The 19062-nt window shown below is 42.3% G+C and overlaps 1 protein-coding gene across 2 annotated transcripts in view; it reads left to right on the top strand.

The window, feature by feature from the left end:
• Nucleotides 1–18708, top strand: part of LOC122938163 (voltage-dependent L-type calcium channel subunit beta-2-like) — a 150101-nt gene extending 131393 nt beyond the window's left edge. For both annotated transcript variants that reach the window (XM_044293509.1, XM_044293508.1), the window contains exons 11-13: nucleotides 7626–7721; nucleotides 11951–12136; nucleotides 15238–18708. In XM_044293509.1, the coding sequence (XP_044149444.1) occupies nucleotides 7626–7721; nucleotides 11951–12136; nucleotides 15238–15729 (774 nt within the window). In that variant the 3' untranslated portion in view covers nucleotides 15730–18708. The remainder of the gene's footprint in view (nucleotides 1–7625; nucleotides 7722–11950; nucleotides 12137–15237) is intronic.
• Nucleotides 18709–19062: the final 354 nt, after the last annotated feature.

Raw genomic sequence — 19062 nt, 5'->3', positions numbered from 1 at the left:
TAAGCTCTTTTAATAGCTTTGGGTGTATCCCATCAGGCCCCTGTGACTTATTTGTATTAATTTTAGACAGCTGACTTAAAACCTCTTCCTCTGTAAAGACACATGCATCAAAAGATTCATTAGTCTTCCTTCCTAACTGAGGTCCTTCTCCTAACAGAAGTATTCATTGAGGCAGTCAGCTAGTTCTTTATCTTCTTCCATATACCTTCCTTCATTTTTAATTTGGTAATTCCTTGTTTTAATTTCCTTTTTTATACATTTATGTATCTGAAGAATGTCTTATCACCTTTTTTCACTGACTGAGCTAATTTCTCTTCTGCCTGTGCTTTAGAAGCTCTTATAACTTGCTTGGCCTCTCTGTGCCTAAATTTCCCTGTCATCGTCTTTTTTTTTATTTATAATTACTAAATGCTACCGTATCTTTTTGTTTTTATTGATTTTGGCCACTTCTGCTGAGTACCACAGTGGTCTCTTGCTTTTTTTTGCTTTTACTGACAAGCCTAATGCAATTATCTGTTGCCTTAAATAGTGCCACTTTTAAGTAGTCCCATTTTTCTTGGACATGATTGAAACTGTTCCAGTCTGATAGGAACTCGTATACCACTAATCTAAATTTAGAAAAGTCAGTTTTTCTAAAATCGAAAACTTTTGTTTTTGTGTGGTGTGACTTAGTCACTGTACTTATAGTAAACCACACTGACTGGTGATCACTAGATCCCAATCTTTCCCCTACAGTAATATCAGATACCAAATTCCTAATTATGAATACTAAATCTAAAATGGCCTCCTTCCGGGTTGGCTCCTGAACTACTTGCTGTAGAGATAATCCCAGTAGGGAATTTACAATATCTGTACTCCTGGCAGAACTAGCTATTTTGGTTTTCCAGTTTACATCAGGAAGATTGAAGTCTCCCATAATGATAACTTCCCCTTTCAATGTCATTTTAGCTATTTCCTTAACTTCTAGATCATCTAAATCTTTGACTTGGCCAGGTGGTCTATATATCACACCTACACGAGTTACCTTATGATTATCAAGCTGCAACGTAACCCAAACTGACTCTAACTTGTATTAAATTAGATTTTATGCTATCTTTCACATACAGGGCCACCCCTCCCCCTTTTTTTGCCTTCTCTGTTTTTCCTATATAGAGAGAACCCTAGTATTGTTATATCCCAGTCATTACTCCCATTGAACCATGTCTCAGTAACAGTAACAGCCACTAAATCTATATTCTCAGATGCCATTATAGACTCAAGTTCATTGATCTTATTCCCTAAACTGCAAGCATTTGTAGACAAGACTCTGAGCTTGTCATTTCTTAACCTATGTGCTACTGGCATTGTAGGGGAGATTCCCCATCATATAGTGGGAACTGTTACTAGGCCAGACTACAGTAAAGGGAGCAGGCCACAACCTACAGCCTCCCTACTCCTGACCCTGATCTCCTGACCGCATGAGCAAACCTTGAAGGTGGGAAGGCTCATGCACTGGAACCTGGATCCTGCTGACCCTGTCGGTCTCTGGCATAGGGGTCAGGAATAGGAGACAACCGGTTCCTCAGGGAATCAGACGAACCGGAGTCTCCAGCTGCCTAGTAACAGGTGGAGGGAAAAGACCATATGCATCAACTGAATGGCAGGTAAGTACACAGTGTAACAACAGAACACTAGCAACAACTAACACTTACCTGCCACAGAAGAGATGGAAAGACGTCACCAAACATCTAACTGGACCTCCATTAGAACACCAGATGCACGGAAGCTCCAGGCAGTGCTGCATACAGGCTTATAGTTCCCCCTCTGGGAAACCAGCCCCCTCGCAGAGGTACAACACACACAGGGAAAACGTCTTGCACACATGCAGGGACAAACATCAACAACAGCCCAGACATGTAACAACAAACAAAACTTACAACAAACCCTGAACATAAACCCACACCAAACATACAAGTGAGGTTGGGTACATAGAGGATACAAGGGAGAAACTGGGAAGACCTTGATGACCATAAGGGTGGCCCTAACTGGACAGATGGTAAAGCCAGGAGCAGTGAACCACCAGCACACACCAAGCCTTAGGGAACACTGAGCTACAGGCTTCCAGCAGAAGCTAAATAGCCCAAAGTGACCACACCCAATCATTGGGTTAACCTTTCAGCACCAGACAGGGGAAGGCTACAACTTAAAGGGGAAGTGCATACACCAGCCACTACATTACCACAGGCAACAGCATGCGTGGCAACCATGTCACTGCGCACACAGCCAAAGCCGAGACACTGCCACCACATGCCATAACAGCAACATGTTGCCACCGGCAACCGCAAGCATGGCACCAGTGTCACGGCGCATACAGCAAAGGCCGTGACACTGGGGCAGTGAAGGGGTAATTTCAAAGGATCCCTGGTAGCCTAGGGCTGTTAATGTCTGTATGCCTTGTAGTCTTGAGTAGTGTTGAGCGAATCGAAGTTCACAAAGTGGACTTCGATACGAATTTCAGGAAAAATTTGATTCGCCACAAAGCTGAATTTCCTTGTGTTTCGTTGTGTGAATCAATTTCCCTGAAAAGACGGTAAAAAAATCATACTTACCTTATCCGTTTGAGCGCAAAGAGCCGGCTGCTGAAATCTTGTTTGAAGATCCCGCGCAAAATAATGTATGACATCACCATGGGACGAGCAAGATTTCACTCTGGATATTCAATCAAGATGGCGGTGGCTGGCTCTTCACAATCACATGGATGAGGTAAGTATGATTTTATTTTATTATTTTACGCTTTAACCACTACAGGACCGCTGCACTTTTATTCCTCCTGGATGTGCCAGGGCTTCATCTCGCGAGACGTGAGATTTCCTGTGAACGCGCGCACACAGGTGCGCGCGTTTACAGGAACTGCAGGTAAACTAGCTGATCTACAGCCTGCCAGCGGCGATTGTTCGCTGGCAGGCTGTAGATGCGATTTTTTTAACCCCTAAAAGGTATAGTAGACGCTGTTTTGATAACAGCGTCTAATATACCTGCTACCTGCTCCTCTGGTGGTCCCTTTTGCTTGGATCGACCACCAGAGGACACAGGTAGCTCAGTAAAGTAGCACCAAACACCACTACACTACACTGCCCCCCTGTCAATTATTAACCCCTTATTAACCCCCTGATCACCCCATATATACTCTCTGATCACCCCCCTGTCATTGATCACCCCCCTGGAAGGCTCCATTCAGATGTCCGTATGTGTTTTGTGGATCTGCGGTGTCAGTGTTTTGCATATCCACAGATCCGCAAAACACATACAGACGTCTGAATGGAGCCTTACAGGGGGGTGATCAATGACAGGGGGGTGATCACCCCATATAGACTCCCTGATCACCCCCCTGTCATTGATCACCCCCCTGTAAGGCTCCGTTCAGACGTCCGTATGGATCCACAGATCCATGGATCGGATCCGCAAAACACATACGGACGTCTGAATGGAGCCTTACAGGGAGTGATCAATGACAGGGGGGTGATCAGGGAGTCTATATGGGGTGATCACCCCCCTGTCATTTATCACCCCCCTGTAAGGCTCCATTCAGACGTCCGTATGTGTTTTGCGGATCCGTGGATCCGCAAAACACGGACACCGCAGATCCGCAAAACACGGACACCGCGGATCCACAAAACACAGACACTGCGGATCTGCAAAACACAGACACCGGCAATGTGCTTTCCGAATTTTGCGGATCTGCACATTGCCAGAACTATATAGAAAAAGCCTTTTCTTGTCCGCAAAAGGCTCTACAAAAAACGCAGTGTTCGCCCGATCAGGCCTGATCTTGTGCGCACACTTGCGTTTCTGCCCGCCCCACCGCAATTTAGTGGAAATAGATTTTTATTTTTTTTGTTTTTTCTTACAAAGTCTCATTTTCCACTAACTTGTGACAAAAAATAGAATCTCACATGAACTCACCATACCCCTCACGGAATCCAAATGCGTAAATTTTTTTAGACATTTATATTCCAGACTTCTTCTCACGCTTTAGGGCCCCTAAAATGCCAGGGCAGTATAAATACCCCACATGTGACCCCATTTCGGAAAGAAGACACCCCAAGGTATTCGCTGAGGGGCATAATGCGTCCATGAAAGATTGAACTTTTTGTCACAAGTTAGCGGAAAAGGAGACTTTGTGAGAAAAAACAAAAAAAAAATCAATTTCCGCTAACTTGTGCCAAAAAAAAAAAACTTCTATGAACTCGCCATGCCCCTCACGGAATACCTTGGGGTGTCTTCTTTCCTAAAATGGGGTCACATGTGGGGTATTTATACTGCCCTGGCATTTTAGGGGACCTAAAGCGTGAGAAGAAGTCTGGAATCCAAATGTCTAAAAATGCCCTCCTAAAAGGAATGTGGGCCCTTTTGCACACCTAGGCTGCAAAAAAGTGTCACACATGTGGTATCGCCGTACTCAGGAGAAGTTAGGCAATGTGTTTTGGGGTGTCTTTTTACATATACCCATGCTGGGTGAGAGAAATATCTCTCTATAATGACAACCTTGTATTAAAAAAATTCTTTTAGAGAGATATTTCTCTCACCCAGCATGGGTATATGTAAAAAGACACCCCAAAACACATTGCCCTACTTCTTCTGAGTACGGCGATACCACATGTGTGACACTTTTTTGCAGCCTAAGTGGGCAAAGGGGCACAAATTCTAAAGAGCACCTTTAGGATTTCACAGGACATTTTTTACACATTTGGATTTCAAACTACTTCTCACGCTTTAGGGCCCCTAAAATGCCAGGGCAGTATAACTACCCCACAAGTGACCCCATTTTGGAAAGAAGACACCCCAAGGTATTTCGTGAGGGGCATAGTGAGTTCATGGAAGTTTTTATTTTTTGTCACAAGTTAGTGGAATATGAGACTTTGTAAGAAAAAAAAAAAATCATCATTTTCCACTAACTTGTGACAAAAAATAAAAAGTTCTATGAACTCACTATGCCCATCAGCGAATACCTTAGGGTGTCTACTTTCCGAAATGGGGTCATTTGTGGGGGTTTTCTACTGTCTGGGCATTGTAGAACCTCAGGAAACATGACAGGTGCTCAGAAAGTCAGAGCTGCTTCAAAATGCGGAAATTCACATTTTTGTACCATAGTTTGTAAACGCTATAACTTTTATCCAAACCAATAAATATACACTTATTGCATTTTTTTTTTATCAAAGACATGTAGAACAATAAATTTAGAGAAAAATGTATATACTTTGACAAAATGAGAATGCAGCACACTGTAACAAATGGGTGCAAGTCAGGCCAGTGTGGACCAGCACCTAGGTCAAATGTACTAAAGAAGAAAGAAGGCCAGCAGCACTCCAAAAATATCAAAAAAAGCATGTGGTTTATTCACCCAGAGTCAGCAGCGACGTTTCAACAGCTTGTTGCTGTCTTTTTCAAGCCCAGTGCACATGTGTTACAAGCATACTTTCTAAAGGTACATCAATCAGATGTACCTTTATAAAGTATGCTTGTAACACATGTGCACTGGGCTTGAAAAAGACAGCAACAAGCTGTTGAAACGTCGCTGCTGACTCTGGGTGAATAAACCACACGCTTTTTTTTTATATATTTTTAGAGTGCTGCTGGCCTTCTTTCTTCTTTGAAAAATTTATATAGAAATGAACTTTGTTTTGCAAAAATGTAGGTAAATTTCGATTAATAACAAAAAAGTAAAAATGTCAGCAGCAATGAAATACCACCAAATGAAAGCTCTATTAGTGAGAAGAAAAGGAGGTAAAATTAATTTGGGTGGTAAGTTGTATGACCGAGCAATAAACCGTGAAAGTAGTGTAGTGCCGAATTGTAAAAAGTGGTCTGGTCATTAAGGGTGTTAATATTAATGTCAGATGCCAAGATCAGTGATGAATACGGCATCTAAGGGGTACAATGACGTGGAGTGGAGCAATCACCATTCCCTGTCATTGCAGCCACTACTTACAAAAAATGCACTTTGTGACAAATTAGTTATTAAACTATGGTGGCATAAATATTGTGTTGGGGCACAAAGGGGACTGGGCAGAATTGGGCATGTATAGCTTGGCAAGGGGTGAGGTTAGAAGCGGGGTTTAGTGTAAAAAAAAATTGACGCACTACTCTCTCTGATAATGTCAGGTCTAGGCCAGTAAGGGAGTAAATTCTAGTACTCCAGTTGATCTAGCACAGTAAACAGGTTAATGTAAGGATCCCTGGTGGTCTAGGGAAGTTAAGTAGTTAATGTCTGTATGTCTGTGGTCTAGCGCAGTGAGCGGTTAATTCCAGTATCCTTGGACCCCTAGGTCCATCAAATAGTCATATTTAATATCCCTGGTCAAGCAGTGGCATACATAGAGAAGTAAGGGCCCCATATCAAAAATCAAACCAGGCCCCCCCACACAAGACAGAAGGGTTTCTGCCTAAACCCCTTTCAATGACCCGTGGGCCATTTTTTCCACTGCCTTATTTGCTAAAAGTTGTTCCTTTAGAGGGTAGAGTCCTGACCAAGTTTTCACCTTCAGTAGAAGAGGAGATATTCCCGGCTAAGACTGGGCCCCCTCTTTCCAGGGCCCCATAGCAGTTGCATGGTCTGCCACTGTGGTAGTTACGCCCCTGTGGTCAAGGTTAGTCGCTACAAACTTGGGTTTCAGTTGGTTACTCACTTGTGGGGTTGTCCAATTTCAGGAGGAAACCGAGCAATACATCTGATCCACCTGCAATCCTGGCAGGGCTCTTTTTACCTGGCAGCAGAGGTGATATCATGTAAACAATATCTGACCACTTCAGTCAATCATTGGCCTCAGCAGTGCACCGAAGAAGCCAGTGATTGGCTGCAGTGGCCACAAGTTGTCCATACGACATCACTGCTGCAGCTGGGTAAACAAAGCCCTGCCAGGAAAATAGGAGCAACCTCGCAGGATCTGATGGATAAGTTAACTATTCTTTACTGCAAGCACATCCTCCTGAAACAGGACAACCCCTTTAATAAATTCCACCCTATGACAGTATTATGGGAAGCAGAAAGAGAGGTTGAGTGTTGGACCCCTCTCACCACTATTGCGTGGTATGCCTCTGTAGGAAGTGCAGCACTGCTGCCATTAAGTAAGCTAGTAGTTAGAAAATAAAAGTTTTAATGCTATTGGAGTGCTATAGGATAGTTCACCTCGCTATCACAGTTAGGCTATATTCACACGACCATATCCATTTTACGTTTCGCAAATCTCGGATCTGCAAAATATGGATGCAGTCCGTGGGCGTCCCACACTTTTCACAGTCCTCATTGAAAAAAATGCCCTTTCTTGTCCGTTTGTGACATGTTTGTGGCAATTTGCTGCACGGATGTGGACAGCACACAGATGACATCCGTGTGCTGTCTGCATTTTTTGCGGCCCCATAGAAATGAATAGGTCCGCATGCGATCCGGAAAAATGGTGGATACGGTCATGTGAATGTAGCCTTAACTGCAGAAGTTTCCCGTAAAAAAAAAAAGTACGAGATAAGTAATAGCCTCATAATAGGTTATAGAAGGAATATTGTGAGAAATGTCCAGAAATTATTCATATTTAACTTGCACTTTTGTAGAATATTTTTAATTTTATAATATTCATTCTTTTTTTTTCCAGGTTTTACAAAGGTTGATAAAATCAAGAGGGAAATCTCAGGCCAAACATCTAAATGTCCAAATGGTGGCCGCTGACAAACTAGCGCAGTGCCCTCCGGTAAGTTTTCTATTGTATTTTATCTACTCCTCCGCTGTTTTCTCCGGAGCCTGAGTAATAGGCTTGGAAAAAGGGTGCAGTGTACAGTAGGTGGTTTTGTCTCAGGCAGAAACCTACAGTACCTCCACTGCACTATGTGTAAAACAAACCATTTAAAGAGGACCTTTCACCAGAATTAAACTTCTAAAGTAACTATACAGACATGTAGAGCGGCGCCCAGGGACCCCCCTGCACTTACTGTTATACCTGGGCGCCGCTCCGTTCTCTCGGTATAGCCTCCGGTATCATTACAGTTAGGCTCCACCCAGTGGAACCTGCCGCCGGCTCATTCTCCCATGCTGTAGCGCTGGCCAATCACAGCGCTCAGCTCATACCTGAGAGAAAAAAGCCTCTCAGGCTATGAGCTGAGCGCTGTGATTGGCCAGCGCTGCAGCATGGGAAAAGGAGGACTCCGGCAGGTTCCCCTGGGTGGAGCCTAACTGTAAAGATACCGGAGGCTATACCTGAGAGAACGGAGCAGGCGCCCAGGTATAACAGTAAGTGCAGGGGGGTCCCTGGGCACCGCTCTACATGTCTGTATAGTTACTTTAGAAGTTTAATTCTGGTGAAAGGTCCTCTTTAAGCTACAGTGGCTGTCAAAAAGTAATTCCCCCTTACAGATTTCTTTAGTTTTTGCACATTTGTCACACTTTAAGGCTATGTACACCTTTGGGGCAATAGTTTTTTATGACTGCACTTTACTCTTTACACTTAATTAAGCCACATTCTTATCAGTCCGATAAGGATTCAGCTTTAATGAGTGTTTATAAGGTCAAAGATCAGGAGCCGTCAGCTCCCTGCCTGATGGAGCAGAGAGAAAATGCAGATCCTGCCAGTAGATAAACTCAAATCTGTGCAGGGTAAGATGTACATAGCCGTTACATATTTCAGATGATCAAACACATTTGAATATCAGACAAAGATAACCTGAGTAAATACAAAAAACTGCTTTTAAATGACTATTTCATTTATTAAGTGGGAAAAAAATGATCCCAAACTACCTGGTCCTTTGTGAAAAAAAAATTGCCCCCCCCCCCCCCCCCCATTAATTAACTGTGATTAACCACTGTTTTTGGAAAGCTAAGTTCAGTTTCACTAGCCACACCCATGCCCTTGTGAGGACCGCAGCCTCTCCCTAGGCCATGTGATGTCACTGTACATCGGTCACATGAGCTGCAGTACCAAGCACAGCCGCTATACTATGCACGGATCTTTGCTTGGTAAGCGCCCGGGAGTCCGCTGCGCTCACCAGAGTTCCGGTGAGCGCCGCAGCTTCCCGAAAAATCTGATTGGCGGGGATGCTGGTACGCAGACTCTAGGTAATGTGATAATGATGACCTATCCTGTCGATATGTCATCAATATTATTTCCCATATAACCCCTTTAATTTTATCTATTGTACTGGGGGGGGGGGTAATAAAAATATTTTTTTTCAATCTGCATTGTTCACAAAAAAAGTTATGGCTGTAGAATTAACATGTGCGCTGTATCTGGTCCTGGGGGCCAACAATACCGGTATCTGAATTGATTAAAATTGATTGTTACCGGTTTCACAATTCTGTAGGTAAACAGAGACGTTAATAGTCGGTTTTGCAGGTAGCTTACCTGAAAAGTCATGTGGCCATTAAATGGGTAGTCCGAGTGTTTAATACTGATGACCTATACTCGGGGTAGGCCATTAACATTAGCTCGGTGGGGGTCTGATCCTGACACCCCAGCCATTCAGCTCCAGCGAGTGCTTCGGTCTCCTTCTAGGCCAGTGATGTCACGTTCATCGGTGCAGCTCAGTCTCATTCAAGTCAAGTGAATGGGCCTAAGCTGCAATAGCAAGCATGGCCGCTATCCAATGGACAGTGCTGTCACTGTCACAACCTCTCCAAACACCTAGTCATCGGGAGATTCGGACCCCCACCGATCAGATACTGATGACCCATCTTGAATATAGGTCATCAGTATTAAACTCTCGGAAAACCACTTTAATTACTGTTCTGACCACAAGAAGACATGGCTTTGTGATTATATGTAGCCACCGCTATGTAGGCCTGTACTCTAAATGTTCTTTCCCTGTGACAACAAAAGCAATTAACAGCCAAAGTCAAGGTTATGATGGGGTTAACGGGCACAACATGTAAAATGAAGTCTTCCAGTTCAGCCGAGTTGCCAGCTCTGAGATCCATCCTCAAAAAGCAATTTAGAAATCAGCTTCATTTAGCAATGGGACTTCTACTTTGTAATTGTCCTTATGTCTCAGTGTCATCTTCGTCCCCTGTGAATTGATAGGGTACAGGCTCATGAATATTTGATCAAGTAACAAGCTGGCTGGCTCCGCTGTGCGCCGACGGCAGGTTCTCGATGTACTGGTATAGCCGGTCAGTGTGATCTCAGATGATATACAGTAGTAATAGTCAAGGGCAGCAAATCAATATGAATCATTTATACAAAGGCCAAGTGGTAGAAAGGTCATTTTCTCTTTTTTATTTACATATGTATGATGGGTCACCACTGTGCTAGAAACGAGGCCGTAAATCCAGGTGTTTATCGATTGCATAGATTGCATTGCTTGTTAGCTGGCAATATACGTCAAAATAGGCAATACAAATGTTCCATGGATAAGGGTAATGTCTTGGGGACAATGTTGAAACTGTATTCATCAGCCAATGTAACCAGGAGAACCACACCGATTTGTTTACCATGTGCAGTGAGCCCCTGAGGAGCTGATGCAGAGGATGGGAGTGATAGTGGCCCTGATGAGATGTTGTGTCACGGTGTACTCCCTCAGGTCGTTGCTCTCTGGGGATTAGTGCAGTGAAAAGGTGGTTTGAAGAATAAGGCCAGAAGTAAAAGAATAAAAGTCTCTCTTTAATTATTGCAAAATATAACTTGTGGCACATCCAGCAGTGTTGATTACATAGTGCAGTTTCTGGCATCAGGTGAGGAGGTATGAGGGGCTGATTGGATGGCAATAGATTTGGACTAGCAAGGACTTGTGGATATAGTTGTGCACTGTAAGATTCAGGATTGATGTATGTCTGGCCTAGTGGCTGTTCTAGGTGATGGGTGTCTGAGCCGTAGCCCCTCGCCTGCAGCAGGGTCTGTGAAGCTGTAGTTTTGCTGATCACTCTGCTGTCTAGGCACACTGAAGCTTCTTGGAAGCAGTGTTCTTGATTCTGAGTGAAGTTCTCACAGGAGAATAGGATACGGTTCCTAGGAGTAGGAGCTCTGGCATGTGCTTACTCTCCCTTCACTCTCACTCTGAAAGTCTCCCTCCTGGCAGGAAGCAGAACCAGCCCACTCCTACCAAGAGGAGAAGAACAAAATGGTTAGCCCTGTTGCTGGCAATCATTACCTCCTCTGCTGAAAATAAACGGCCAAAACATAACATTACTATACATAAGGCTACTTTCACATTAGCGGCACAACTCTCCGGCAGCCTGTTCCAGTATAGAATCACAGGAATTGGCCGGACAAAAAACATTGCATGTAGCTGTTTTTTTTCTGGCCAAATTCCGGCATATTTGCCAGCTGGATCTCTGTTGGACCCTATTATAATCAACAGGGCTTGCAGGCATTCTGGTAATATCTGGAAATGCCGACTCTGGAGCGCTCCGGTATTCTGTTCTCTATCAGAATAGCCTGCCGGAGAGAGCTGTGCCGCAAATATGAAACTAGCCTAATACAGCGCATATAACGTATTGCAGATACCCCAGATATAGGGTAATGCACATAAAATGTTCTCCACCCAGTCTAGTAAAATCTAATGCAGTATCCTGCCCCTCCGACAGCATCGTGAGGCACTGATATTTCTGGACTTTTAATGACCTTGGTGCCAGCATTAGAATACCAGAGGATGCTTCAGTGGCCCCAGATTCTGAAACTCTAATGGGCCCCAATGTCTAAACAGAAGCCCATATTTAGCTGATTCAGTGACCCTCACTTGACACTAGGGTCTTTTTCTTATAGGTTAGTTCACAAATAACATTTTTGATGAGACGTCCTGTGTGTGCAATGATGAAATAAAAGAGGACATATACACATCTTTTAGATCCTCTGGTGGGCACATGCATGCCTGTCAGGCACTGTGTCCTGCATCTGGCAAGAACAGGCATGTATCTTCACTGATAGATATGGAATTAAGATTATACCATTACTTTCCTGTGTACTGAGCATCTCTAACACTGTTTGTTCTCTAGGAAATGTTTGATGTTATTTTGGATGAAAACCAACTTGAAGACGCCTGTGAACATCTAGCAGACTATCTAGAGGCTTACTGGAAGGCCACCCACCCGTCTAGCAGCAACCCACCAAATGCACTCTTATCTCGGACATTAACTACAGCAACACTTCCTGCAACACCCTCTTCTGCCTCGAACGCCCAGGTGAGGTGTTGGAAATGAGAAACGGGTGTTAGGGAAATATCCCTTCACCCTATGATTGTTGAAATCCAAATTAAAGGGATACGAGCGCTCTGGGAAACTGACACATACATTAGATGTAGTTGTATCAGATTTCTCTTTATTTCCAAAGACAAGCGCACAATATATAGGTTCTAAAAAGAAAAACCATCACATGACAAACATGACATTTGCGGTTAAAAGATATAAATCATAAGAATCCCCCCCGCACTTCCTGAGGTACAGACTGATACCTCTGCTAGACAGGAAACTGTGGAAAGGGGTGTGTGGGTGCGAGCAACACACATAAACTCACTTTTTGACCTTGTTTTTAGACATTTTTATCTGCATATAACCTCTTCTATTTAACCCTGTAAGCTCCATTCAATACACTGACCTCCATCTCCCACAGGAGGAAGACATGCAAGATCCAGATACAGTCATGAGAATATATACATATCAGGACATAATAAATAAAAAAAATCTGATTCTTAGAAGGTCTTAAAATTAAGGCAGGTTTACATGGGCCGATGGAGCGGACAATTGTCAGAAAGGAAGCGTTCCGTCCCAACAGTCAGCTACTCGCTCAGAGAAGGAGACTGCGCATTTACATGCAGCGATCTCCTTCACAGTATGAGGACAAGGGATTGCTATAACGATCACTCATCCCCATAGAGAATCATTGTTTCTGGGCAGCAGATCGTTATTTAGACCACACAATTTGCTGCCCGGAAACAATGACTTGTGGTGCCTACACGAACGACAGGATCGCCCGACGATCGAGCGTTTTGGTCGTTCCTCGGGTAATCGGCGGTACATTTAGACGGGCAGATTGTCGAGAACGAGCATTGGCAGGAACCGTCGCTCCCGATAATCTGGACGATTATTGGTTCGTCTAAATCCACCTTTAGACAAACTACAACACATGACAAATTACGCATTGTCATTATACAAAGAGAATCTGTCAGCATGATCCAACCTGTTAAACCAGACATGCTGAGCAGAGTTGATCAAGTTGATTAAAACAATAGCTTTGTTATGTCTGTAAGTAGAACCATTGCCAAGATAGCAGCCTTTTTAGTAACATGCAAATTAGCTGGTTCAAGCACCCAGGGGCCAGACTGAGTTCTTGGAGCACCGCTTTTGTAGCACCTCTCTGAGCTGGGCACTCCCCCCTACCCTTGCTTGATTGTCTATCCATGTCAATCAAGGTGGAGGAAGGAGTACCCAGATCAGAGAGTTGTTACAAGAGTGGTGCTCCAACAGCTCAGTTCGGCCCCCAGTTCGGTGCTAGAACCAGCTCTTTGTATGCTATGAAAAGCACAGATATCTTGGCAGTGGTTGTACCTACAGACATTACAAAGGTATTTGTATTAATCTGCATTGTCAACCCTATCAGACAGTATGTGTGATTAAAGGGGTTTTCCGGGATTTTTTTTTTATGATAACACAGTAGGTCATCAGTATCTGATTGGTGAGGATCCAGTAAAAAATAAATCTCTTGGAAAACCCCTTTAAATAGGGTTGATCATGCTCACAGATTTTATTTACCAAAAACTAATTGAAAATACAGAAGGTGTAAATGAAAAATTACGTAACCCTTACTTCTTCCAAAGGAATTAAGAGAGTAACAACCTAGTACTGCTAATCATATGCCCTTTGATTATTGATCATTAATTATTAGCAAGTGTGACCACCTCTAAAATGCAGTTTTGGAAGTTTTCTGGTCTCGGGCATTCAGGTGTGTGATAACACAATGCTAAGGAGGAAAGACATCAGCAATGAGAAGCAATTGTTGCTGCCCATCAATCTGGGTTATAAGACCATTTCCAAACAATTTGAAGGTCTTCATTCTACAGTGGATTATCCACAAGTGGAAAATATTCAGTACATTTGACAATCTTCCCAGGAGTGGACATTCCAGAAGAAAATTCCCCCCATGGTTAGAGCGTGCAATACTTGGAGAAACAAGAGCTACATCCAGGCTTCAGTTAGCATGTTGAATGTTCAAGTTCATGCTTGTAGAATTAGAAAAAGACTGAAGAAGTATGGTTTCTTTGAGAGGGTTGCCAGGAGAAAGCCTCTTCTTTGTAAAAAAAAAACAAAAAACTGAAACATGACAACCCAGCTTTAGGGGTTGTCACATGAAGATAATCAACATTTTTCAAAACAGCACCTGGATCTGAATAGTTTTGCAATTGCAATTATAAATTTACTATACTGTTTTTCAATTAAATCTATCAATATAGCGCCACCTGCTTTTCCTTACTTCTCTGTCCGCCTTACTGAGGTGGACACACATGCTCAGTTCCATCCTTTACCTGCCTCCAGCTGCAGCCAGAGGATAAGCCTCTTGAGAAAGGACATACTCACTGAGCTGCCAGCTTGAAATAAATCTAGGAGAGGAATAGGAGCAATGAATGGGAGATCCATGTGAGGTACAAGGCTGGTTCTAGCATTGTTATTAGAAAGAGATTGTCATCTACTATATGATGTCTGATTTTCATTGTTTTACATTAATCATGGGATAACCCCTTTTAGTCTGCAAAGTTGCATCTGAACAAGCCACAAGACTTCTAGAGCAATGTTCTTTAGACAGCCAAGATCAAAGTTTGGCCATAATGCACAGCACCACATTTGTCAAAACCAAACATAGCATATCGGCACAAATACCTCATACCAACCATCAAGCATGGTGGGGGAGGGGTGATTATTTGGGCTTGTTTTGCAACCACAGGACCTGGGCACTTTACAGTCCTTGAGCCAACCATGGTTTCCTCTGTAAAGTATTCTAGAATCAAATTTGAGGCCATCTATATGGCAGCTAAAGCTTGGCTGAAACTGGGTCATGCAACAGGACAATGATCCCAAAAACACCTGCATAAAATCAGAGGAACATGGAGGTACATTATGAACCTATATAATTCCATAGGCGCACATAAAAAAAAAAACCTGTACAACACAAATCTATGATGTAACCAGGTGCATGAGACCAAAGCCTAGTAGAAGGTTTGGGAATATGGTCTGGCAATACCTCTAGTGTTCAAGATATCTAATAACCTATATTGTGTTTTATCTATTCTCAGGGCTCCCAAGGAGAACAGAAACATGACCCTCCGGCTCCCGAAAGAACTGGCTCCATAGAAGAGGAGGCACCTCCTGAAGAGAAAATTACAAGAAAGTCTCAGCATCGATCTTCCTCCTCAGCGCAACACCACAATCATCGAAGTGGAGTAAGCAGAGGCCTGTCCAGACAGGAGACATTTGATAACGAGACACAAGACACCAGAGACTCAGTTTACCTAGAGCCAAAGGATGATTACTCTTCCGAGCACGCTGATCCACAGGAATCCCAGCGGGATCACAATCATAGAGACGAATCACATGGAGGTAACGAACATAGACACAAAGAGTCTCGACATCGGACAAACGAGCAGGACAGGGACCAGGACCACAATGAATGCAACAGACCCCGAAGTCGTCACAAATCAAGAGAACGACATAGTGAAAGGGACGGCGAGATTTCCAGGAAACGCAACGATAACGAGTGGAACCGGGATGTTTACATCCATCAGTAACTTATTTAACACCTTCTATGTGTTGACTTTTTTTTCAGTCTTGTATAAGACCCTTTACACATTGTTTAAAACTATATTGTAAAACATATAGCTCCCTTTCTGTATTTTCAATGTTTTTTTTCTTCCTTTTCTACCATTTTTCTTTTTGGCTATTGCTGATAAGGCACTAGCCCAGGATATCCTTCTTACTCTTTCACTTTGGATCCTCTACAAATCTGTTACCAAACCATGTGTTTAGCTGTTTTCTGTGACAACCACTTGAATGCTGTACGTTGCCATCAAGATATTGTTGCTGTTCTAAAGCAAGTGATGATGTTTTGTAACCTCCTATTTTTAGAAGAAACTTATTTCGGGCCTAAAAATGGTGACTTCACTTTTTGTTTCCCCCGCCTTCCATATGTGTTCCACTTTTGCACTGTTAGATCTCTATATTAATAATATGTTGTGGCTGCAAAGGTGATATCAGACTTGTGAAAAGACTACTAAAACATTGCATTTATTTTTGTATTTTTGGAATGCACCCACCTACTTTGAATGTTCATTTCAAAGCCACTATTTATTTGATTTTAGTTTTTTTTTATGTTTTTCTCTTGTTTTCCGGCCTCCCGTCGTCTTCGTTTGAGAGCAGAGTTGACTATTGCCTTATACTCACGATGTTTCAGATGAACCTTCTATGTAACGTTTCTCTCTGGTTATGTTTTTGTTGTTTTCTTAGCCCTGCATGGTTTAATCGTTTGACTGTACAGCGTCGTACGTTTTTTACATCATGCTTTAATAGTCAGTGACTGGAATTAGCACGGATACATTATGGTTAGGACTCTTTTAATTGGTCGATAGTTAGAATATATATGAATCGGCTACTTTACTGGAGTTTGACAGAAAAGTCGTCGATTTATTGTTAGGTCATCATTTTAATATTATCAGTATGTAATTTATTTTCTTGCAGAACCACTGTTTCAAACGGGGTATTTCTTAAGGGTAATGCACACTGATACCTGATTATTTTTCATAGGCCTCTCTCCATGTGACTGAATTTTTTTTTATTCACTACTAAGTCTGACTTTTTGCCCAGAAATAGCACCTGTCTTGTCCATGGGCTTTATCTGGTATTGCAGATCAGCTCTTCAATGTGGAGAAGCTGTGATACCAGCCACCACCTATAGAAAAGAGTGGCACGGTTTCTGTTAAAAAAACACAGACCCTTGTTTTAACCTCGGGACAGCTCCTTTACCATTTGTCGGGTGTAGCCGGGGATCTTTCTGCATTATTTGCAGATTGGTCATTGAGGATATTTCCATCCAGTATGGAACGGACTTTACTGGCAGTAGAAACGTTCTCAGTTTCATGGGGAAACTTGAGATCCTGCTGTAGGGTCCTCAACATTTAGTAAATTACAGGAGATGTATAATATGATAAATATATACAGTAAAAACCTCTTTTTGATGACCACCCAACATTGCATTGAAAAGTGGTTTTCTGTGAGAGGGTGACCTTCTCGATGAAGATGGCCAGTAGGGTGGAACTAAAAATCTGGGACAAGGGAGTTGTAGTCTCACCACAGTGGTAGATCCATAGGTTGTAGATCACTGACCCAAGGTCACACATCCTACTCCATGCTAGTAGCAAGTGGCAGGGGCATAGTAAGGGCTTGAGAAGCAAATGTCCCAGGTACCAGAGAGGTGCACCGACCCACCACAATGCCTTGACTTGAGATTTAGATACAGGGGTAGGGCAGTAAGCTGAATATATTTGCCCAGGGTAATAAAAGGCGTAGCTACGATTCTGGCAAATGGGTCAATACAATAGAAATTAGTTTGTAGTGCAATTCCCCTATTAGTGGTGTATTGACTATGAAGGCAGAACTCCTATTCCCTACATAAAACAGAAGCTTCCACTAGGAGGAGCACAGTGCAAAGAGATTGTTACAGCTTCCATTGAGTTCAATGAGAACTGTATACATTCCTATGCAATAAGCTCCCCCTAGTGGTGGCTGCAGACAGAGTTTTATAATATATTTTGTGAAGGGGAGCAGAGGATTTAGAGCTATATGGGGGGAATTCATCAATTTATTTATGCCTGTTGATGGGTGTAAATAATTAGAGAAATACGATGTTCAGAATGAGTGCCACATTTATAAAAGCACCTGTTCCGCTTTTTCCGACATAGAAGTGGGTTAAAGTGAGTGAGATGGAGTGCATATTTTTTTTATTTAAAAAAATCCTCAATGTAATTAAAAAAAAATTGTAAACTTGCAGAATTTTCATTATGATATCTGTGTATGCCCCTGGCCCCTAACATATTAACCAAAGTATCTGTAAATCTATAATTCTACCATTTCCAAGAGTTTTTTTTTATTATTTGATGTCCAAAATGTTTTGCCCAAAAGGACACAAATTTACAACATGGCTTCCTCCCTTGTGTGTCGGCAATAATGGTTCCCACCCCCCTGTAAATCCTTGAATATTTAATGAACCACTCAGAAGTCATAAATATACCTGTACATATACACAGAAATATCTATATTTATATTTGTGATATTTAAGAGAAAATATTAGACTGAAATATACACTTGCACCAGTGAGTATTAACATTGCCAAGCAGCATTTTCCTTGACAATAAAGTCCTGAAATTCCATTTTCTTTGGGTTGAGAACACACTTTTGGTATAAGGTTTTTGTTATTTAGTGTTTTTCTTTTTTTTCAATGAAAACAAAAACTAAAGAGATTTAAATATAAGCTTTGTTGAATACTGTATATGCATATTTGTGGGAAGTATCTTTATTTTCAAGATTCAGATTTGTAAGCATTTGTATATACTTCAAAAAAAGGCCTTTGTAGATATTGGACTGTAGGTTTCCGTAGACATGTCAGACTGTTAATTGGATTTATTTATTTATTATGCTATATTACAAATGGTGGCTGTGAAAAAAACATGTTATTCTTAACATGTAGACAAACAAGAGAATGATGTTCTAATAAATCTAGTGTTTTTTTTTCCCTATCTTTCAAATCAAAAGCAATTTTCAAGTTAAATGTCTTTAATCTGCCATCTGATAATCCCCCATTGTTTCCAGGGCAGAAATTAAATAGAGGGTGGGCCCCAAAAAACAGAACCCTCTTGGGGTACGACCACACAATCAGGTTTCTTGATGCATTGAATTCAGTGAATTAAAAAAAAGAGCAGTCGTAGCTGTCCTTTATACGTTTTCTCTCCTTTTATGATCCGCTCCTGATTTTGGCTTCCAAAACGGCATCAAGAAACCTGACCGGGTGGCCGTGCCCTTACCCCGTGTGGTTTGTACAGGAGAATAGATAAAGGAAGAAGGACGTACAG

The sequence above is a fragment of the Bufo gargarizans genome, chromosome 5 (genome assembly GCF_014858855.1).
Source record: "Bufo gargarizans isolate SCDJY-AF-19 chromosome 5, ASM1485885v1, whole genome shotgun sequence".
Classification (NCBI taxonomy): Eukaryota; Metazoa; Chordata; class Amphibia; order Anura; family Bufonidae; genus Bufo; species Bufo gargarizans.
Note: the sequence above shows the minus strand (reverse complement) of the source record. Positions and strands in the feature narration are given on the sequence as shown.